General features: G+C 38.7%; 1 protein-coding gene across 1 annotated transcript; it reads right to left on the reverse strand.

The window, feature by feature from the left end:
- Positions 1 to 611: 611 nt before the first annotated feature.
- On the reverse strand, positions 612 to 23,459 carry ANKMY2 (ankyrin repeat and MYND domain containing 2). Its single transcript, XM_035319632.1, has 10 exons — positions 23,260 to 23,459; positions 20,978 to 21,042; positions 13,586 to 13,724; positions 11,333 to 11,431; positions 9,016 to 9,176; positions 7,985 to 8,199; positions 7,357 to 7,492; positions 4,319 to 4,447; positions 3,745 to 3,886; positions 612 to 2,193 (listed from the first exon to the last, which is right to left on the reverse strand). Exons 1-10 carry the CDS (start codon positions 23,324 to 23,326, stop codon positions 1,970 to 1,972), a joined length of 1,377 nt encoding a protein of 458 aa, XP_035175523.1. The 5' UTR covers positions 23,327 to 23,459; the 3' UTR covers positions 612 to 1,969.
- Between the last annotated feature and the right edge of the window lie 220 nt (positions 23,460 to 23,679).

Raw genomic sequence — 23,679 nt, forward strand, 5'->3', positions numbered from 1 at the left:
AAGTGGCTTCTCTTCTGAGGCCACCAGGGCCTTCATTTGTATTGCATTTGTTCTGAGATTCACTGCAAAGAGAAGGAAGCGTGGAATCCTCTGCTCATAAAGATTCAGAATGCTTCTGAAGTTAGAATGAGAAAACCACATCTGCATAATCTCCACCAGGTAGCCTGTACTTCACACTTATTTCCGATTTCCAGTCTTCCTCTATTGCTTGGACTTTTCTTTATCAAGAAAGGTGTTGGCTGGTGGAACAAAAGCAGGATTTGTGCTATGGATATTATGACACTTCTAAGATCCTGAATCATTTACTCTGAATGAATGGCATTACCAGAGAAGTGTTAAAAGAGAAATATATCCCAGTGAGCTCCAACTGCTGTGTGTGGAATTGGGAATGAGGAGCACTTCTGCATGTGGTGACAGTTATTGTGACTCCATATCTAAGTTTCAGACACGCATCTCTTGCTTTCTGTCCCCCCGTTGGCTCTTGGCCCCAGCTGTCCTAAAATTAAACTCGCACACCTGAGCTACAGGAAGCCCATCGATCTCACATGAGAACATCACAGCATGCCCCAGCAACCCTCACAGATGCAGTAAACAGAATTGCGACTCAGCTCCCATCTTTTGAAAACCTTCCCTTTATTCTTCACGTTTTATTCATTTAATCATTGAAATTAAAACACTCTTGGATCATACAAAAGATACATTCCCTGCATTTATGTATCTTCACTCTTGCAAGTTGAAGAATAATAAACAAAAACTTTCAATATATTAAATAGTAAAAAATTAATAGCATTTTTCCTCTGTATGGTGGGTGGTCCTTATTCTTCTACGTTGAATGATATTGCCATGTTTAAAACATCAGTTATTCATCCAGCAATTATAGGATATCAAACTGTACCATCCTTCTTATGCAGCAAGTAGTGTTTTAGGTTGTGGCATTCCCTTTGATTTCATAGGAAACAGCAGCTAATCTGAGTGAAAACAGCAAAGTTAAGGGATGCTGTTTTCAAGATAAGCCATTTAGTTGAAAGCCTAGGTGAAATCACAATTGTATCAATGAATACATGAACTTCCCCATTTAGTTCATTCTGGCCAGGTTTAGCATGTACAATATTAAACATCTTTTATGTTTACAAAATAATTCATGAACATCCCAGTGTGCTCTAAGGCATCTTTGCCTGAAAGCTGGGATTTAGAAACTATTATTTGTGAGAGTCAAAACATTTAAAATCCTTCTGGTCTTCCCTTCATTAGGCTTTGATAAACTTGGACTATATTTGAGCAAATAAATAATGAAGTCAATTCTCTTGAAACACACATTTCACAGTAAGTTTGAGATATCTGAAACAGCAGTATCATTTAATAAAGTTGCCACAAAATAGACACTATTGTTGTGCACTCACTAGTCAAAAATATTTACAATAATGTCATGAAAAGTTGAGAATTCAGATGAGTATCTTTAGAAACTTAGCTGCTACTGAATTCTTTCAGATAAAGCTTCCTAAAGCGGTGTAAAAAAGCAATTTAACAGTTGGCTTCCCAATGTTTTAACTGCGGTTCTGTGTTGTTGCAGAAAAAAAATATATATTTGAATTACAAATAAAATAGATTTCATGTTCTGAAAACATGAAAAATCCAAAACACGTTTAAAAACTTTAACTAAGTGGCTGATTGACCACAGATACTCATAGATTTTACTACGGTTACTGTTGGTACACATACAGATGGATCTATGCCACTAGTTTTTATCATAATTTTTTGTTATTATTATTTTCATTCTACAACAGATCCTAAAGACAAACTAGCCAGTATTCCATCTCAGCGTGAACAGAGATATGCTTTCATAGGGAGTTTTGCATAAGCCATGCTGTAAGAACTCAGACATGGTCAGCAAAAAAAATTCTCTCTGACCCTTGGGGTACAGGGACTTCACCAGAATGCTTAGTCCCTTCCTTCCCTTCCTACCCTCCTCTTATTCCTCAGAATCTTGCATTTTTTGCAGATCAACGGCAGCTAAGCTAGTCTCACTTTCCAGCGGACTGTCAGGATTCAGGGCTAGTGCCTCGGACTCTTTGGCAAGTTCGGCTTCTTCTGTTCGGTCAGTAGCATGATTTGGATCCACTTCTTTGGTAGCATCTGGACCAGGAGCTGACTGTTCTTCATCTGTAGTACTAGACTCTCCTAGTTGTCCCTCATCTAGACAAACGAGAAAAGCCATCATCAGTAAGCACAGAGCTCATCTGCTAGCAAACCTTTTTTATTCCAGAAGAATAAACGCTAGGAAACTTTGCATTAAAGAAGTGATTAATTTAACCAAGTATCACCAAAAAGACGTAAGACATGAGAGTTCTGCTTTAGTCACTATAAGATTACTCTGAAACTAACTCTATAGAAAGCTGTCATTAATTTCTCTACAATTTTGCCACAGTTCCTTTTCATACATAGAGGAGCAGAGGTCTCTGCTGTTATTTTAACTTTTAATTCAAACATGCTTTACTGATGCTACAGTTTGCTTTTCAAAGAATGGCTGCAGGCTGATTAAACAGAATACAGGTGTTCTGTAAAAAAAAAGAGGTATTTATGTGATTGTGTAGGAAACTTTTTTTTGCACATAACAGACTGAAGAAATTCTTGCTAATAAACGGTTGACCACAATGAACTCCAGATGAAATGAGTCATCCCAAATTTTATAACCTGACTGCATGGAAAGGAGTCAGCTAGTACAACTTTACTTTTTAAGCATTTTTTTTCAGAGAAAAAACTCATCAGAATAACTTTAAATAACTTTATGCCCTGATTCTGTTAACGGGGGGTCACCTGCTAACAATTATGAAAAGAAAGAAGGGAAAGCCTAGTTTGGGGGCCCTTCAGAAGGCATCTTCCGAAGTAATTCCCCTTGGTTTCTTATTCTCTTATGACTGATAACCAGTTGAAAATACTGTCCTCACTAGCCACAACATCGCCAAAACGTACCATGGTCCCATCGGGCTATGGAGCTAACAACTTCCTTAGTCTAGGCTTCTGCCTGTGTTTTCTTAACACTCACCCTTGTGCAGTAGACACTCACAAACTCTTGTTTTTACTTGCAGTTACAGATGTAGATTTTTTTCTTTAATCCTTTTTGCTTATATATAGGATTTGTAAGGGGTATTAGTAGCTTTCTGAACTGAAACTACTGTTGATATGAAGACATTTGATACACCACCATCACAAGGGGACTTGAAGCTAGGATGAGTTCACTGTCTTGTGAAAAATAGTGAATCTGATAAGGTCTGTAGTGCGTTAACCATGTGTCTGAAGGAGTTAAAATTAAAATGTAGGTACTGCAGTATTAACGTTATAGAAAAAAAGTTAGCCTCCCCTTTTAGAATGGGAGGGAGAAGAGCCATCTACCAAGATCCTGTCTCTGAGGAACTTGTCCTAATACCTCCAATGAAAAGCAGAGTGTCATGAACTTCATTATTTTGTTTTAAAATTTGGATTTTGAAATAGTGTAGTGTAATTCAGAATGCTTCAGTTGTAGAAACCTGTGTAACTCTAGCATCAAAAAACAGGTTTTAAAAAGTATACAGCATTTGTAAACTGAAAAAAACTTGAATTCCAACAAATGCATGTTATGTTGTTACATTACAACAAAGACATTTCTTTTAACTTCAGCTGTTACAGATTTTTAAGACCTGTTACTGTTGTTCCTTACGGCACAGTTCATGTTGCATTATTTTCAGCAAGCGAACCATAGATCCTAACCTTTCTTTTGCTTTTTTTCTTGTTTTCTTTTTTCTTTGGCAGCTTCTAGTTCTTGTTTCTCATGAATTTCCTTCAGGGTCTTGCAGACTTTTTTGTGGGTAAACCAGTGTATTTTCTGGCAGTTCTGGTCACAGTACAGCACCTGAAAGTTATCAGAGCTATCAATTCATCTTCCTGTATTATAAAAATACACAAAAACCTTGTATTTCTTAGTGCCTCAAGTTAAATCATTCTATGTATAGTACTTAATGGTATTTTTTTAAGCAATTTGTAAGGTCATAAAGCAATTCGAACCTATATAAAACTCTAGAATAGTTTGTTTTGCTTAACTCTGAACATGCAGAAATTTTATTCTTTCTTAATCCTTAAACATATACGCTTGGAAATCCAAGTACTCCTACATGGAAATGCAGCCATCTCTCCTAGAAGTAGATGACTTGCACATTTGCAGTGCAGGTGTGCATGTGATTGATTGCTCATAAGTTTACATGGTAAATAGTCAAACATTCAAAATCCTCATCACCTCAATGGCACTAACTCGTGTGATACCTTATAACTATTTATGGATTCTTACCATTTTACATACTGAACATCTTTTGTCTGCTCCCTTTTCCCCACAAGTTGTACAGAATTCAGCATCCACAAAACCCACTTGGCCAGTAATGGCTTGTGTAAGTACAGAAAATGCTGTAGGATCAGAACCCTGAAATAAAGAAGGGGTAATGAGAAAAAATTAATTGTAAAACACAGGAAATACCACAGTTGTCCTGTAGGTTTCAGCTAAAAAAAAAAAAAATCAATGTGAAAAGGAGCAACAGAAGAGAAGAACAGAAAAAAGGTAATTCAAGTTTCCAAGTGGCCAGCTTAGTCTCACTGAAGATGCTGTAGCAGCAAGAATACAAAACAAAATCATAAAACTTCAAGTAACACGAACAATTTAGCATGTATACAGCTAGATCCATTTTTGTATATCAAGTTAACTTAGACCTTAGCTTCTGTGGAAGGGAAGATTAAAAATTACCATTTTTTTAATTCTGCAAAAAGGAGCCGCATTTGAAGGTAACTAGCTCTCAGCTTTGTTGCACATGCTTACATTTTGAAGAACCGATGGCTGCACAGAATGCTCCCTTATTCCATGCCCTTGTTTTGAATCAATACCAGAAGCATGGTGCAATGGAACTAAAATTTGAAGGCAAAGATAACTGGACTTTTTAATAACTGCATATTGTGGGATTATTTGAGAAGCTCATTATAAAGAATGAGATTTACCCCTTCCTTAACTGATGACTACTGATAATTATAAAAGCTATCTTGGAGGGAAGTGTTATTAATGCAGGGCAAATATTTGGATAATATAGAAGGCACTACCTAAGACATGAGCAGTCATTAAGTATGTGAGTAGTCCTAAATAACACTTAATTCATGAGAACAGACAGAAATTTAAATGTAACAAATATATAGGATACAAAGCATCCGTGTTAGCTTGTATATTCAAACAACTGCTGTTTTTCTGTGCAGACAAGCTAGATGATTTGAAGTGCAAATATTCCCCACTGATGTCGCTGCATTTGGAAAACAGATTCCTTTCTCTTCAGAGAAGAGAGTAAGCTTTATTTTTAATGCTCTGTATTGACCTTGAAGATTCATTAATTGCATAAGGTTCCTAAATTAGAAGTCTAGACCTCCAAATTAAGTACTCAGTCACATTAAAACACAGAGACAAAGTTCAGAAGCTTTAAAAGGTGAATTTTGTACCTGTTGAGGTTCACAAATATATTACTACTAATAGATAGCTTTGCTTTCCTCGTTTCCACCTGAAATAACTCTTGAAATGTGCTCCATGTACATCTATCTGTACATTCCTGTACTACTTCAACTGTTTTACTTCTGTGCCATCTGTTCTTTGTGCCATTCTTCTATGGGAATATCCCACAGCTTTTGTTCTTATATCACGGATGCCCCTGTAACGTATCTGTTGGATGAATTAATGAACTGTTATTAACTATAATTAACGAATATTACTATATTTGTTCTTAATACTATTAAAGGACTCAGTGGTCTTTTCATAGGCACCCCCTTGTAGATCCCATCCAGCAGGTTTTTCCACATTAGCCTCTATGCTGGCACACAGATATTTTTTGTTAAAACGTATTTTATTTGGCCCTGCTGTACTGTTGTGCTCAGTGTACTCAGACTACACACCGAAAGGTCAGAACTTGGAATTTTCAAAACAATTATTTACTTATTATTATTTATGTATTATTTATTATTATTTGCAGTATCTTTCCCATGCAATACAAGTAGTAAGACTAGCAACCATAAACTAAGTTATTTTGGGCAGTGATGTAAACAGAGGAAAAAAACGTCAAGTTGCTCCAGCTCTGTGTAAACCCTTAAATAGTTGGACCACCATGGAATATGCAGGGCCCTAACTACTAGACCAGTGCTGAGATGCCCAGACCAAATCTAAGTAATTGTGCATGGCAAAGGTCAAGGGCTTCCAGGAAATTAAAAATTTATAGCATCTTCTCCTTTCCAGTTCTGTAAAATGGACAAAAATACAGTGTAACAAAGCAGATGTCTTTAAATGGAGAAGGCAGTAAGGACTGCAAGGTCTTCTAAGAAAAGAGACAGGAAGGAATATGTTTACACTAAGGCAGCTCTTAATGCATCATGAAGGCTTACGTTTTCGTACTGTTTATTTTTCTGGCTTAGGCAAACAGTAGGGATCGCATTAAACCTCAGGACAATTTCATTCACTGGAGCCACTTAAGATAGAGGCTATTTTTAATTCACTCGGCGTAATCCAAGTATGTCACAAAACTGTGCCATTTCCCCAGTGTTAGTATTTGTAACATCTAGCTCTCAGACACCAGGGAGAACATAGCTTTTTAAAAAAGAATAACAACTTTTGTTTAACATTTATTATGAAATAACAAAAAGTACTATAATGAAGTGTGTTAGCAAAGACGTATGAGGAAAGCTGAAGTTAGATATTTTACTTGTAATTATGATTTCCTAATTCAGATACACATTGTACTGTGCATATGGCATCATCTTGTCTCTCCATGTGATAAAGGGAGCTTCACAGAATGGTTTTCCCTTTTCTACCATCATATATTATCAACTGTTCACATACACTGGAAATAATGAATGTATTAAACATAGGAAATGATTCCATCTATAAGTCCATTTAGACCCTGGGAAGAAGAAAACAAAGTTTCATCTCTGTTTGAATTCTGCAATTTGTAAAACCATGTGTGAAAAGAGAAACTGGATGGACATCCCAGAGTAAGAAAAGAAAGCTCTGTCACAGAAACAAATTGTTTCAATTTCCTTTAAAAGCTGAGGCATTTAAGCATTCAGTATTGGCACAGTGGAAAACAAACAAACAAACAACAACAACAAAACACACTACTAGGTTGAACCATTTTACAGTACTCTCTTGCAACATGTAAAATGCATTTCCAGTTTACCAGAGAACTCAGGACATCCAAAAACTTTGCTTAGCATAAAACACTGAAGAAGCTGAGAAAAGGAAAGACGTCCTAGTTTAAACTGAATTTATTATTGAAGTTATTAGAAAATATTTTCTTGATAGAAAAAACTTACTAGTTCAACAGGAGCAATACTTCTCACAAGCTGCTGGAGCAATGTGGCTTCACAGTAAGGAAACTTTCGGATGCTTTCTCGAATTAGCTTCTCTTGATATACAGGGAAACCATCTTTATCTCTCCCCTTCAAGAGACTAAATTTTTAAAACCAGAGTCAGATAAGAAATCATACAGTTCAAGAACAAACACAGCATGCTGTACTCTGTCTTCATTCCATTCTATTCCATATCTCAATTAATAGAGAAGAATTATAATTCAAAATAATTCTGAAACTTTAAACTCTGAAGTGTTTACATTGCAAATGAAAAATGCACGAGTGTTATGAAATACAAAATAACTCAGTGTATGCTCTGAAACCAGTACTTAATAATTCAGCCACCCAGTGAAAAATAATCAGCTACAGATGGACTAGTATCTATGTGAGAGTGAAGTAGCAAAGTGCTTTGTTGGGGTTAAAACAGAAGAAAAATAAACTCTTAATAATGCACTGGGATTAATTCAAAATTGATTTATCAGAACCTTTACCTAAACTAACCCAACTATTACTATTATTACTGTTGTCTTTTTCTGATATCCGTAGCTCATATGCATACATGACCTTCAGACCTTTGTGTAGAAATGCTTACCTTTTGATGAATCCATCTAGTTTATCGTCTCTCTCTTTTAGGAATGTAACACATCTCTGGAAGATGCAACTGATGTAGTGCATTTTCATAGCAAGTACTTCGTTCATATCTTTCTGCTTCATACATTTCTCACAAATTAAATCCAGAACCCTGTAACATTTCTGCAGTGCTTCTGCTTCAGCCAACAGAGGGTTCTCTTTCACTAGCAACACAATCTATGAGAAAGATTGAAGATGTAATCCAGTCCAGAGCTAGTATTTCTTTAAACTTTTTCATTAGCATTAAAGGTTAGATAGGTCTTTAAATATCAGTGAAGTTCCTAATATTCCTCTTAACCATTATTACTTAGTATACTGTAATACACAGTTCCCATACAAGAAGTGTTCAAAATTAATACTGGTATTAAAATATTGTAAGAAACAGAGCTACTTGAAGAATTACAGCTATTTTAAAAGAAGCACTTACAGAAACTACTACACACTGTCCTAAAATGTATTTCCTTTTGAACACCTAAAATAAACTGGACCTGTACGATTTAAGTGGCTTCAAAGAACACAACAACCTCAGATAAACTTTATTTTCAGCAAATATACTGGCAAGTAAAAATAAATATCTCTTGCATATACATTCAGAAACAGCAGCAGATGTTACTATGGTTAACCAGTGATTAAGGTAGGAAGATACACGCTGAGACAAGCACTGACAGAATAATGAGAATTGTTTTACGTTTTCACTTCAAGTAAGGCTAGGAAAAAATAAATCCCAAAAAGAAATATTTTTTTTGTTAAAAATACAAATCTCTCCACTTAAAGATAATAATTCAAGGTTCTAACTTATCTGAAGGCTCAAATAGCTTCAGTTTTTGAGTCATGTCTAGACATGAGGCCTGATTCTTTCTCATTTTCAGAAGCATCTGAGTTAGTAGATAATGCTTTTGATCTCAGCTGAATTCATGGAAGAGCTGAATGCTTTTTGACATAAAAAAACAGTTCCCATGCCAACAAACACATACAATTCACATGCAACTTCACCTTAACAGGATGCATATTAGTAGTAGTGATAATTTTATGGAGAGGCCCAGCCAACTTTACTGGCAGTTTTGGTTCTTTATCTAAGCCTTGTGGTTTAGTATAGTAGTCCAGCCTTTCACGTGGAAAAAAGTTGTTGATGATGGTCACACAATCATGCTGACCTAAAAGCACACAAGAAAAAAAAAATCACCAACAAAATGTAATCATCATTTAAAAACACCAAAACACCCTGAAACCTAATACAAACAACACAGATGAGGATTATCCATGAAAGAACTAAGCTTGGCATGCTTTACACTGGTAACAGGCAGGTCTTGCTCTTCCTCTTTAAAGTATGACTTACTGACTGAAGTCAGTAAGTCATGAAGAAAATAACTTCATGAAAGTCAGTAAGTCATGAAGAAAATAACTTCATGAAATTTCATTTGAAGAACTCCATTCCCTTCATGCATCCCTTCTCCCTGTTAGGCCAAAACTGAAAGAATAGGTAGTTCTCCCCAAAGTTTTTTATTATATTCAGAATCAAGCCATAAAGAAAACTGGTATTTTTATCCTGATGTGCAGCTATACTAGTAGTGTCATATTGGTGCTAAAATTTCTTAACAGAAGTTCTCTCCACGTTGCATTTTCAAAAATTAATGACATTTGCATTCAAACTTCTTAAAGTTCTCAGACCCAAGTAGTGTATTAATCTAAATAACAGAACATGCTTAATATCTACTAAAAAAATAAGGGGACTGCGATGAAAGTAAGAGCATGAGAGAAGTTGTTCCCCCTCCTTGTTTTCTCCATCTGGCAAAATGATGGATTACTAGGTTGAAGTGAAAGTAACATTTAGCTTCTCTAGTTCAGGGCCACATTCTTTAAACTGATTGATTTATCTTGGCATTAACGCAATTTATCATCAGCGGAAGACACAGACAACCAAATTCCAGCATTTAAAACCCTCCACTGTTTTTGAAGAGACTGTTCACAGCTAACAGAGCACAGGGTAAGACAATGACAGGAGAATCAGCATCCTCACTTCGCACACAAAGACAGATGAATTGATAGGACAGAGAATAAAAAAGAAGAGTTTCCACTGTTCAGACTTGTACAGAGTAGTGTATCTCAGTACGTTTGAAAATATTTACTCTCGTGATATGATTTTAAACAAAAATGTTCAAAAATTATGTTGAAGATGCCATTAATCATTGACTAATAATACAGTTCAACATCCCATTCCAAAACACTCTACAAATCCTAAGTGTTTGGAGTGGACTTCTTCAGCATGTTATGTGGATAGTTGAGGATTTGCTGCTTGAAACTCAAGTGAAAAATATCAATCTTTTCCTCTTTAAAAGAAGAGGAAATTCAATTGAAATTGAAACTGCACTAACTCACCGTTAAAGGAAGTAAATCTAAATGGCAAGGTAGGGTTTTGACTCCAGAACAACTAATGGACTTGCAGGAAAGTTCTCAGACATTTAAAGAAGATGAAAAGACTGCATTAAAATGAAAACAGACCCCCATTTTTGGTTGCTGGAGGTGGGGCTATCTGGACAGCAATAGCTGATTCATGAAAAAGACACTACCTTTTCTGGTATTTTATCACAAATCTTTGCTGGAAATAGAGAAAAAGAGTGCTCTATTTGGGTACGTTAATCCAGGAATCTTCTGATCACTGCTGAGGTGGGTAAAGAAGTAAAAAGGGTTTAAAAAAAAAGAAAAGAGGGAGAGGGAGCAGGAGAGGGAGGGGAGAAAAAGGTTGCATGTTTTGCCCAGGACCACCTAGCACTCTGTAATGACAATTGTTTTCTTATTCTAGTGAAGTTTAGGTTAGTAAGTACTGACCTATCTCAGAACAGGTCCTGAGAGTACTCCCTCTCACACATGCAGAGGGAGGTGGCTAACCATTACAGCACAGCATGCTGGTGCCAAAGCTCAGATGAGAGTCCTGGTTTGTAGTGCTTTGTTTTTCCTTCCTACAGAGGAAGCTCCGGTTACACACTTTGTACAGCAGGAGCACACGCGCGTACTTCAGAGACCTCAAATATTACAAGCTTCCTCTTACTATTTGCAAAATACCGACACTGCATAAACTTGCACACTTGGAGACCAGCAACATCTATTCTTATAGATATCATCACTTGTGCATTGAAGAAACGAGCATGGAAATAAAACACAAATGGACTCTGTTACAGGATGAGATGTGAAGAAAAAGATGAACTGCATCAGTTCAGAACAGGTTATTAAACAATGTTTCAGCAATAAAAAGCATCAAAACCTAAGATTTTACTTTAGGGATTTAGGAAACAATATTACACCTTAAACTTACCCACAAAAGCAGCCATCTGAGCTGCTGTCCTTCCCACAGAGTTGACAACATCAGTCTCTGCTCCAGCCTCTAACATCATCCAGGTGATTTCTTTGTTTCCTGAATTTGGGAGAAGATATGGGGTATTAGAATAAACCAGAACTTGTATTTCTTCATATTATAGAAGAACAAGGAGCGAACTTCTTATTAAAACCTGATATGATTAACAGGGAGGAAAAATGGTAATATTAGGAACATTACGTTAAGAGTGAACTAAGAGAAACACAGGGCTGCCTCCTTATTTATGGTCCCAAAGCGTTAAAGTGAAAACTAAATTCATGCAGGCTAAAATTCTGCCCTTCATAATGTACATTAAGTTCCCTGAGGAGCTGATGGGAGTCATATGCCTCTAACTATCCTAGCACCTGGTCCCCGTGGATAGCAGTACAGAAGCAAATTCTACTAATCTAGTTTGGCAGTTCAACTACAACGTTTGCTATTCTAAGAATAAAAAACAAACTCAGTACTATTATGTAGCAGGAGCATGGAGAAGAGAACAGATTGTTCCTTTTTCCACAGTGGGAACTGGGTGTTCAGACTGGGCTAAATACCAAATAAAATGAAGCTAAAATTTGATGGGAAGATTATAGAACTTAATTGGTGCCCTTCAAAGAGCACTGAGGGCACTCAGCACTACTTGTGCTGGTTCCGTTTTCAAAGGTACTCTTACTTTACCAGTTTTTGTGCACATTCTAATTGGAAAAAAAAAATATATTGAAAAAAGAAGGGGGTGGTAGGCAGAATTTGAGGTTTCTGGTTCAAAAACAAAGGCAACGCATCAGTAGTACTCACGTACCTTTTGCACTCACAAATAACAGACCTTAAAGTCAACACTCAGAAGCATTCAAACCCAGATGGCAGGTTAAAATCACAGCTGGGAGAAAATGGTAAAAAGACAGCAATTTCCATAAAGATGCAGGCATCTTAACAGCCTCTGACAGTTTGTTCCTATCTGTTTGCTGCAGCTCAGATATTGCTCAATGCCATAAAATACTGAAATTTCTCAAATCTTTTTATGAAAGTCTTAGCAGAAACCTGATATGCCAGTTAGAGTTCATGTACACACATGCCTTTTTAAAAATATATATATATGAAGAAAGAAAGCAGAATTTAAACTCTACGTGATAAGAAATCTTACATCTTCCCAACACAGAAAGTTCTAGGGAAGTAAGTGTCCTAAAAAATAACCCAGCATTACCAAATCTAATCCTTTCCCTAGAAGGAACAATATAATATCTTTATGTGATGCCTTTTCCTCACTCAAAAGTATAATTGTTCCTTTCATCAGGGAAAAAGAAGAGCAAGAGGAAAGTTGCAAAGCACCACACACACATATAAAAGAGGACAACAATAATAATGTAAGGAGATATATTTTTAAAACTTACTAAATAAATTTGTAGAAGCCCACAACATAGTTGCAAAAATAATGTAGCAGAGAGGCAAAATTTGAAAAATATTGATGTGACAAGCCTCAAATACTACTACAAGCTAGTGATATGAAGTCCTAAAAAAGTATGGTGCAGCATCATTTTCAGTGTTAACAGTATGAGTAACCAGAACGAATCCAACTGAAAAAAAAAAAAAAACATTGCATGAGAAAACTTCCCCTCTACTCAGCCACGGTGAGGCCACAGAGAGAAAGAGTACTATGTCCAGTTCTGGGCTCCCCAGTACAACAAAGACATGGAGCTCCTGGAGAGAGTCCAAGGAAGGGATACTAAAATGATTAAGAGACTGGAGTATTTCTCATATGAAAAAAGGCTGTGGGAGCTGGACCCGTTCAGCCTGGAGCAGAGAAGGCTCTGGGGAAATCTGATCAATGCGTGTGAGTTTCTGAAGAGAAGGCGTCAAGAGGATGGGGCGAGACTCTTTTCAATGACAAGAGGCAATGGGCACAAAGTGAAACACGGGAAGTTCCAGCTGAACATTAGGAAAAACTGCTTTACTGGGAGGGTGCCAGAGCACTGGCACAGGTTGCCCAGAGAAGCTGTCCTTCCTTAGAGATACTCAAAAGCTGCCTGGATGTGATCCTGTACAATGTGCTCTAGAGAACCCTGCCAGGGTTTGGACCAGATGATCTCCAGAGATCCCTTCCAATGGCAACCATTCCGTGCTACAAAGGCATCAACACTTTCCTTTAAATTATTAATTTATGTCAAAATGTATGCATCAATGCCATAAAAGATCAGTGAGATGAATTTAGTCAGAAGTTACCTGATAGCCCAGCGAACATCAAGGCAGTGTACCCATGCTCGTGTTCATTGCAGTTAACATCAGCTCCATGGCGCAAGAGCAGCCTGCACATGTCCACTTTCCCTTTGTAGGCTGCATGCATTAGAGGGGTCATGCCATGCTGAAAAGAGGAAGAAGCATACAAGAATTAGTTGCATCTCTCTGTCTTCATGCCACAGACGATTTTCACTTGCTCACACATATTCAGTGTACCTGCCAAAGCCCTGTGTAATATTTAAGCTAGGAAGAACAAAAAAGCTCACAAAATCTTGATGAAAAAATGTGGTTACTAACATGCAGTATATTTTCTATTTTCCATAGTGCCAGTGTTTGCTGCTGTGCTATATATCTGAAAACAGACCAGTCTTGAAAAAAAGAAATACGTTTTCCACAAATGAGTCATTAACACTAATGTCTTATACAGAAGACCAAAGACAGCTAAAGCTCATCATAGCAGGAAAAGCTTGTTTTTAGAAAATTTGTCAGGTTCCTCAAGTTGTTATTTCTCCCCTACATTCTATGCTAAGTAACAAGAAAATCAGAAATAGGCTCTTATTGTTTTTTGCCATTAAAAAGATTTGCAGTTTCTAAAATTCATCTTGTTTAGTCACGCTTACTGATAATTCTACTGTCCTCCTCTCTCCCATTTATCCATCCTTTTGGTACTGCATTTGTGATCTCTCTCCAGTCAGAGCTCTAAATGCCTTTGTCAAGCTATCCAGCTCTAACCAGACGTTAACAACCATACATTCTCAAACCTTGCCTTTTGATAAACTGCACCGGTGCAAAAAGGCTTACCTTCAGCAAGGGAGGCTCGCAGAGTTGCGCTGCTGTAATTACAAACACGAACCTGGGCAAGCCCTAGGGGCAATTTTCAGAACGGTGGTGAATTTTTAATACACGCTTTCTCCCTCTCAAAGGGCAGGGAGAAGCACAGTTCTTTTTGAGCAAATTGCATGACATTCAGTTTTGAGATTCTGATACATTTTTTCCAATACACCGTTCATTTTCACTTAACATCAAGTCAGGATTCGAGTTATCAGCCAAGACACAGTAATTGCCTAAAATCATTCTCCAGCACTGAGTACATGGGAATGTGATTTAGTCTGTCCCAGGTGGAAATTAAAATAGCATTTTCTCCCCTTTTTTGCAGGTTAGGGATATGTGCATGAATGCACTCATGTAGAACATCACTGCAGCTCTATAAATGCAGGGTAATGTGATCTTCTGAAATAATCTACTTGTCAGTTTGAGCCTTAATATATTTTTTGCTTCCATTTATAATACAAAACCTAAAGTTACATTTATCGGTATCATTTTAAAAAAATCCTAAAGGTGAAAGAAATTGGGCAAGTTAAAATTATAATATTTTTCAAATATAATTTCATTACTCCCTATCCTAACTGAAAACATTGAAAAATAATTTATTGATGCACTATACTTTAGCAACCTGATATACTTTTATATATTGCAATATAAACTGCTATTAAAGAAACAGAAAATCTGAAGAGAAGTTCATGAAATGGGTTTGTGACTGTTTTTGCTAGGTTTCATTTGTGGTCCTGTAAAAGAAAGGCATTCCTTCCTACTATACATAATACATTACACAGACAGTAATTTTTAGAGACCGTTCCCAAAGTCATATTGTAGAAACTCCTCCTTTAGTAGCACAGGAAAGCAGCTCTGTAACATGACACAACTTCAGGAAGGTTTTTGATTGGAGAAAGAACTTTAAGAAAACAACCACCTTAACTTTGGTTATATATAGAATGAGTTGTTTCAATTAAAAAAAAATCTGTCTGAAGATTGTAGGACAAAGGAAAGGTATTTTCTTTTGTACTCCCCTCCTCCTGGGAAACTTTCAGGAAAGTCTTTGATTAAATTTTGAAAGCATCAAGCTGTGGTGTGGATCAAAAAACATATCAAGCAAAAACATGTGCAGAGATGTTATAAAACTGGATTTAAAGTCACACTAATATTTTACATTCACAGCAAACTAAAAAGGGACAGGATAAACACAAGCTCATCTGGAAAAGCTTGGTATCTTCTATTATGCTCCTATGCAGAAGCTGAAGTGGCTGCAAATGTGATTCACAGGTTGAGTATCCAAGATGGGTCCAGAAACAGTCTGTTTTCTGATGTGACATTTGGTTTGTCAATGCACCATACTTAAAAGACTAAGCTGGCAGACAGTTTATTAGGCACAGAGATGAAAGTAATTACTTTATTCTTCCATAATGGAATACAGGATGAAGCAGCAGTTTTCTAGCAGCTACTCTGAAACATTCTTCTGTCCAAAAATCCATTCTTCTAAACTCATTCCCTTGGGGAAAAAGATTAATCTTCCCCAGTATTTGTTCAGTTTGGACTCTAGGGAGGAACATTAGCATCTCCTGTCTTCTGCAGGGCTGTAGGCATTCCCTGTATGTCTGGCTCTACCATGAGGATCGAGTTTGCAGAGCCTCTAGAAATTGCTTGGCATCTCCCCTGACCCAGTTGTTCAGCTAATCCACCACCAAGGACTCCCAGACAAACAGGGGCTATGCCTTACGCCACACCAGCCCAGCTCTGTTGCACACTGCCATGTCCAGTTCCCGATGCTGAAAATATAGCAGAAGCAGCTGATGAAGAAGATGAGATTTCAAGAGCTATTGCTGCCATGGTGGCAGAAATGAAGAAAAATACACTGTGGGTTCAGTAGGCTGAATTGCCTCAGAAGGGAAGAAAAGGACATAGTGGGAGGCAGGAGGGGCAGGTGAGCAGCAGAACCAGGGAGGGCTTGGACTCCACTGCTAGAAGTCAAGGCAGAAGAAAGCAGATCAGTATTTATCTTCTGCACCTGGCTGCTACAACATCAAGATGTGTTTCCACAGGATGAACAAAGCCAAGTTTATAAAGATCATAAACTGTAAAAACAACCTTCTGTCTTCGAGGAACTGTAGAATAAGTTCTCAACAACACTGTTTCTCAACCTTCATTGACTGGAGGAACTGGGGGAAGAGAGGAAATGCCACAAAGTAGGAGTTGGGATAAACCAAACAAAAAAGTACACACAATCTCATGTACCAGTGACCTGTGTTTGGCAGAAAAGCTGACAAGCTTATGTGGCCAAATACTCCTGCTGAGTATGTAAGAACACAAAGCAGGCATATTGCAGTCATTGTTTTGTGGGTAACACTCTAATGATTGACTATCACAAACTGAAGCAGCCAAACAACCTGACCGACCTGTGTTATTCAAGAGGAAAAAGGAATCAAAGTAGTACTAACACTCCAAGTGCTTTACACCTCTCACACTCACTTCATTTGTCTTACACCACAGCCATGAAAACTTGGCCACTACATGGCACATGTGGGCTGGATCACACCAGAACGGTTCCCCCAGCTGGTTCTCAGGCAAACCACAGCACCCCACAAGGGAAAACTAGCCACCTAGCTGGAGTTTAAGTCAAAGGTGATTTACATTTAAAAAAAAAAAAAAAAAAAACTTGGCCAGAAATTTGCTGTACACACTTACATGCTTCCACTGCTAAAGAAACCACCTCTCCCCTTCCCGTTTCATTTTGCATTGAGGAAGCCACCTCTACATTACCAGGGACAAAGTGTTATTTTATTCTTTAGATTCAGACAATTCAGTTCATTCAGGAAATCACAAACACACAGGCTGAAGGTCTGGCTTTTATTTGAGGCAGTATTTGGGAAGTTACTAGAAAGGAGGCAAATGACATATTTGTCTCTTCCTAGAAAGGAGACAAATGATATATTAATAAAAAAGAGTTAAGTAGGAACTAATTCTAATATGAAACACTCTTCATTGAGTACAGATCTCGTTATACTCCTCCTCCTTTATAGTCAGACATCCTGCTGAGCTGTTGTCTTCATGTAGGTAATACATTAAATTTGACTGATGATTTGTTTAACTGTAGTGACGAAAAAGTACATTCTACATCAATGTCCTGAACTGAAGTCAGAAAATTCTTAATAGATGTTGAATTTTTTTGGTTTGTGGATTTTTAAGTACTATACAAAAACATCAAAAGACAGACATGCACTAATAGGCAGGCTGCTGCTGTAATTTCAACACATTTTTAAATTCTGTAATTAGCAAATAGATGTGGACTGTTTCTAAAAGACGTATTATAGAGTGAACAGCTGAATTACCAAACTAGAAAAAAAAAATGCTGCCAATGCCAAGTGAAAGTTCTATATGTGATAAGATTATGAACCTGGAAATTATTTTAAATAGGGAAAAACCGTGAAGTCTTTTGAGATCAAAGCTTTCTGCTTAATCTGCATAAATCAATTATCAGGAAAATATTGTATTGTAGTATTACAGTATTACTCCTTCATAACCTTAACTACCAACATAACTGGAGGTAACTTCCGTATCTAGAAGCCTGATATGCTTCATCTAGATTGTATTTCTGTAGTAATCTTAGCCCCACTCAGCAAATGGATGGAGTTAAAGTCAGCAAATTGCCAACATGAAATCACAGCATTGTTTACAAGCTCTGTACATCTACAGGAAAGAAGACTCCTGAACATTTTCATCCACACTGCGTTTCTAAATTAGCAACCTCTCCACCTAAAAATAGGATAAGAATGAATAAGCAGTGTGTATTTAAGTTAAGTATAATTGTGGGTGGGTTTTATTGTTGGTGTGTGGGTTGTTTGTTTTTTTTTGCACCTCTTTCCATTGCCCTTTTGTTTATTATCTGAGTATAAATGCCTCTTAGATTTAAGCTGACAGAATCAAACAGCTAAAAGCTTAAGTTTATGGATGAAGAGCTATGTATGTCTTTGTTTTCATACGGAAAATATTTAGGCTTACTCAATGTCCTTTTCTTCAACTATCTAAATCCACAAAAAAAATGTAGTAAAACAACAACAAAAATGATTTGGTGAGAAAGAACACTGGGGAAAAAAACAGGGCTATATCTGCTGGATACCTGCACCATTCTGGAAGATTGGCACCTGCAAAGCCAATTTGAATAAAGGGGTCCTGTGCTACTTCTAAGTGACCTACTGCTTCCAGTGCAGTACTGCAGACAGGAGGAGGTAAAGGATGAGCAAGTCTTGGACATCTGAGCAGTAGAAGCAGATAGTTTAAAAAAAACTACTCTAAGCCTATCTAATTTTTAAATATCTGTAACAACCACAGAAGCAATGCTGCAATACCGTATCCAGCTTATATCTACACTCTTGAAGGAAGAAGCTGAAACAACTGGAAAGGATTTGGAAAACAGCCATGAATATAGCTCAATTACTAGAAAAAAAAATAACGTTAGGTATAATAGTTAAAAGTCGATGTACTTGCAAGGTACTACAAAGCGTCTTCATCCTGTCTAAAGATACATAAAGATTGCTGATTGTCCTTAGATTTTAACCTAGAGGAAAGGAGACCTAAGCAGTTAGAATGTAAGGCTAGAAACATTCAAAACAGAAATTAATGGGACCTTGTCTTATGTATTGGTATTTTAAGTCAGGAAGTGCAATATGTAACAACGTTCTACTGGATGTGGACTCTCCAGCACACAAAATTATTAAACTGTGATTATATATTCGCTGTACCACAAATAGAAGAGAGAATTGCATTAAAACCATGCTCATTCTGTTGACTCTCTCATCTTAAAAAAAAAAAAAAAAAGCTTTAAGAAAAGGAAATTCATTCTTAGTTCCCTCCCCTTTCACCCTTTCAGTATCTAAGCCTTTGATTTCGTCAGCATTCTATTTTCTCATTTCTTAAATTAATACAATTTAATAAAATAAGTAACAGTAGTAATAAAAGTGAATTTCAAAATAAACAGCTAAGGCAGTTGAGGGACAAAAAGAGACCTGATGCATTCAAAGCAGTCTCCAGTTCTGGCAGCCTTGGATAACAGATAAAGTTAATGTATAATTGTTGTTTCATACACTATTTATGTACAAATACTAGAATAACACATTAGAATTTGTCTATTATGAAATACTTTGCCTCTAAAAGTTGACATGAGATGACCACTGGATTAAAAATTTTAAATCTGAACCCTTTTCGGTTCAACATGCATCATTACATACCCCTCTTGGGAGAGGGTAGGATGCAAGAAGTCCATCACACGAACTATTTAAGTCTACCCAAAGCACATATGGCTCAGGCAGATGTGAACACTAGACAAGTATTGTTAATAGTGTTTCTTCTCTAACAATAGCTTAAGGCATAACTCAGCTATGCTGTCTATTAATAAACCATATCCTCTTAGCAGTAACGTTGCACTAATACTGCATCATGGGTGCAGTCATTTCAGGCCCTCTAGTACAACAAAGACATGGATAAACTGCAGCAAGTTCAGCAGGGTAAAACCGAGACATGGTGGGAGCTCTCAGGTTGGGGCTGGAGCACTTGCGCAGTGAAGAGAGGGTGAGGGAAGTGGGTTTCATCAGCTGTAGGATGGCTTTGTGGGGACCCAGAAGCAGCCTGCTGGTGCCTACAGGGAAGTTCATGAGAAGACACAGCCCGACGCTTCAGTTATGGTGGTGGGAGGGCAAGAGACAACAAGCTTCAGTTCTGAGGTCCTTTCTAGCCTGAATTTCCTAGGGATCCTAGGACCTGATAAAACTGGGAAAAACACAAATTGATACAAAGTACCTAATCAAGAACATACACAAACCACTGGCTATTTAAGTTAATAAATTGCATATTGACCTAATATGCATGTTGGGCAATTAAAGCTTTGCTTCCATGTTACACTTTGACATTGTATGCTTTTGTAAAGAGAAACACTGTAAACAGAAAATGAAGAGGAAATAAACATGAACCTCATACAAGAATCTTTTCTCCAACAACTTCCTCCCATCTTCGTGTCACACAAAGAATTGCATCTTCTACATGGCTATCACTTCTGTCTCCGCAGAAGACAGCATTTTCCTGACCTAGCTGCTCACTCACTCTCTGTTTAAGGTTCTGCAAAAGGTGATGTGGTACAGGCGTGAGAAGGGTGAAAAATGGGGACAGGTATTTACCTTTACTTTACCTTTACTTTACCTTTACTTTATTCACGCTGCCTGCTGCTAAATAAACAGATGGACTGCAATTTGGTGGAGGTGACAAGAAGCCAGGGAGCATCCCCATGTATCCTGCTGCAGTGTTCAACTTACCTTGCAGATACCAAAGCTCATGCAGGAACAAACCGTGTACTACCTTATATAACATTAAACTTCCTTAAAGAAACTAAGAGCTCTTCAAAGGTTCCTTATTCAGTTGCAGGCTGGAAGCTTCTTCAAAAGAATTCTGATTTCCAGGAGTCTGTACAGCAATGTTATTTAGCACCAAGCAGGCCTCTGGACCTAGTATTTTCACTGCTAAACCCAGTATAATGCTTGTACAGTTGTGTCGTACCTCATCCAAGCAATTGACACGGACATGCTTGCTGCCCAGTAGCCTTCCAGCCTCTTCGGTGTTTCCTTTAATTAAAAAGAGACACAGAGAGAAAAGGGGATGAGAAAAAGGAATGAAGAATGAAGGGGAAAAAGAGCAGAACTGACTAGAATAAAAATGTAGATTAACTAACAAGTTCAATAAGTCAACCGCACCTAGCAAAGAAGCACAAGAACAAACATCATTCTGCTCTAGAAGCTAAAAGCCAAGAAGTCACAACATCAAAGAGTAGTCTGAGAGCATGCGGTATAAGTAAGCATTCATTTTTTCTGATGTATTTGATCTACATACACACATGAGTATGGTACTAATATGTCTCTTCATAAACTGCATCAGAACAACTCTGAATGAGTAAAATGATACTGAGCATTTTAACATATTCTGTACTTCAAGAGCACCGTATGTCTGTAAGAGCTAACCAGATTCCCACAGAAGGAAGTCTGCTTCAGGAATCTTCTCAGTTAGGGCACAAATGTAAAAATCTCATATAAAGCCCACTGACATAACTGAAGGGACCTTCAATGCAACTTTATTCATCAAATTGAAACAAAAGAACATCGACTCTCAATTCATGGAAACTAATTTATTGCCAAGTAACAGAAACTTCTGATCACTGATTCAATCACAAGCAAAGCTCTTTTAACAGTGGCCTGCTTAAATAAAGGTAAGCATTATAACCCCTCATTTAGTGAGGGGCTTCACATTTTTCTTCATGCATCACAAGGAGGTACTCTTTCAGCAACTTTCCAGCAAAGCAGCTTTTGCAATTTCAGTTTGGGCTCATGTTGTTGCCCCCCAGAAGGTTACAAACACCAGAAATTATTTTCTTTCATAAAGTTTTGGTATGGTATGTATAAAGGAAACGTACACTTCACTTGTATCTGGAAATCAATTATCTCAGGGAAAAGAGCCAGTAACCTGGGTCATCTCACACACTTGACAATAGCGCTGTAAAATACAAGGACCAATGGTCAGGGCACTGTCAACTAGCCTGCTCACCCAAACAATTTTTTTCTAAATGCACAAGAAGCTTCTTAGGACTTGGTGCAGTTTTCAGAACGTCTCAGCAAAATAACAAGTGTTAGAAACAGCAAATCCACAAGGCATGATTATCAAAGTAAACTTTAATGCAAGTAAACCAAAGAAAAATTGCATTTACAAGTTCAGAGTTCTGTATGACAAACCACCAAAGGATTTCTAAACAAGGCACTAAACTTTGGCAGAAGTCAAACTTTCAGAGTTGGCTAGCTCTCAGAAGTTGGAGCCAAGCTGCTCATAACGCTGTGTGATAGGAGGACAAGGGGCAACAGGCGGCATTTGAAGGAAAGAGAGGTTCCTACCAGATGTAACAAAAAACAACGTTTTCACTACGGGCCCAGTAAGGCACCTGAAGAGGTTGCCCAGAGAGGCTTTGCAATCTCCATCCTTGGAGGTTTTCAAGGCCTGATCGGACAAAGCAACCTTGTTAGGCCTCACTGCTGAACTGTTTTGAGCAAGAAGCTGGACTAGAGACCTCCTGAGGGCCCTTCCAACCGGGATTACCCTGTAATCCGAATTATAAACATAAGGTAAATTAGAGGCATTTCCAAGAGTAAGGTCTGAAACTGCTTAAAGCAAGCCAGACTGACTCTGAGGCTCTGCAAGTTCATCACGGACTGTCCCGTGTTTGTCTGACACAGAGGAACGGGTGAACGTAATTGAGAGCGAAGCCCCAGAACTACAAATAGCATTTCCTATTGGTTCACACTCGCTCCGAACCACATACAGAAGTGCATGGAGCACATCAGGTGGATTTTGTTCACCTCCAACTAACAAACACCGCTCACAATTTTCAATATACGATTCAGGAAGTATTTAGGCAGGACGGTGAAGATCACCATGCAGCCCCATGAAATCCAGCAAGAAGCACAGAAATCCCCCGGCCCCTAACAGACATAACGCGACGGGGGGAAGCTGGCCTCCTACACGGAACACAAGGCAACACGTCAGGAATGACAGGCGCTGGGGGAAGGAAGCCCGAGCCCTGTTAGCCGAGGAACGCCGAGCCTGCAAGGACACCCTGCTGCGGCGGCGGCACACGGGGAGCGACGCGACGGGCTCAGGGCCCGGATTATCCCCAGCAAAACATCCCCGTCAGGTACGCGGAGGCGCAAATCCCCTCAGCAGCGCTGGGCCTCCCGCCGGGAAGGGAAGGAGGGGTGCGGGCAGCCCCTTCCCCGTGGGAGGGAGCGGCCGCGGCCCACCTGTGGCGATGACCCGCAGCAGCTCCTTCTCCTCGGGGCTCAGCTCGCCCCGCCGGGGGGGCGCCATGGCGGCCGCTCGCCTCCCTCCGGGCAGCGCCGCGCTCGGGCCCGGCCCGGCCCCCCCGCCCCGCTCGTAATGGCGGCTCCACCCCGCCGGGGGCCGGGCGGGACGCAGCACTGCTCTTGCCGCCTGGGGGGGGGACCGGCAGCGGCTTTCACCCGCCCTGCCCTCATCCCGGTGCGGCCGGAGCGAGGAGCCCGTTCCTCGGTTATCAGACCCCAAGAAGTGTATCGGCGCGGTTTGCGCTGTATCCCAGCCATTTTTCCCCTCCTTCCTTCTCAACTCTTTTCCCGGCCCCCCCGCTCGCCGCAGTGGCGCGGCCGGGCGGAGGGGCGGCGCCGAGCCGCCCGTGTGTCAAT

The sequence above is a fragment of the Oxyura jamaicensis genome, chromosome 2, assembly GCF_011077185.1.
Source record: "Oxyura jamaicensis isolate SHBP4307 breed ruddy duck chromosome 2, BPBGC_Ojam_1.0, whole genome shotgun sequence".
NCBI classification, from domain to species: Eukaryota; Metazoa; Chordata; class Aves; order Anseriformes; family Anatidae; genus Oxyura; species Oxyura jamaicensis.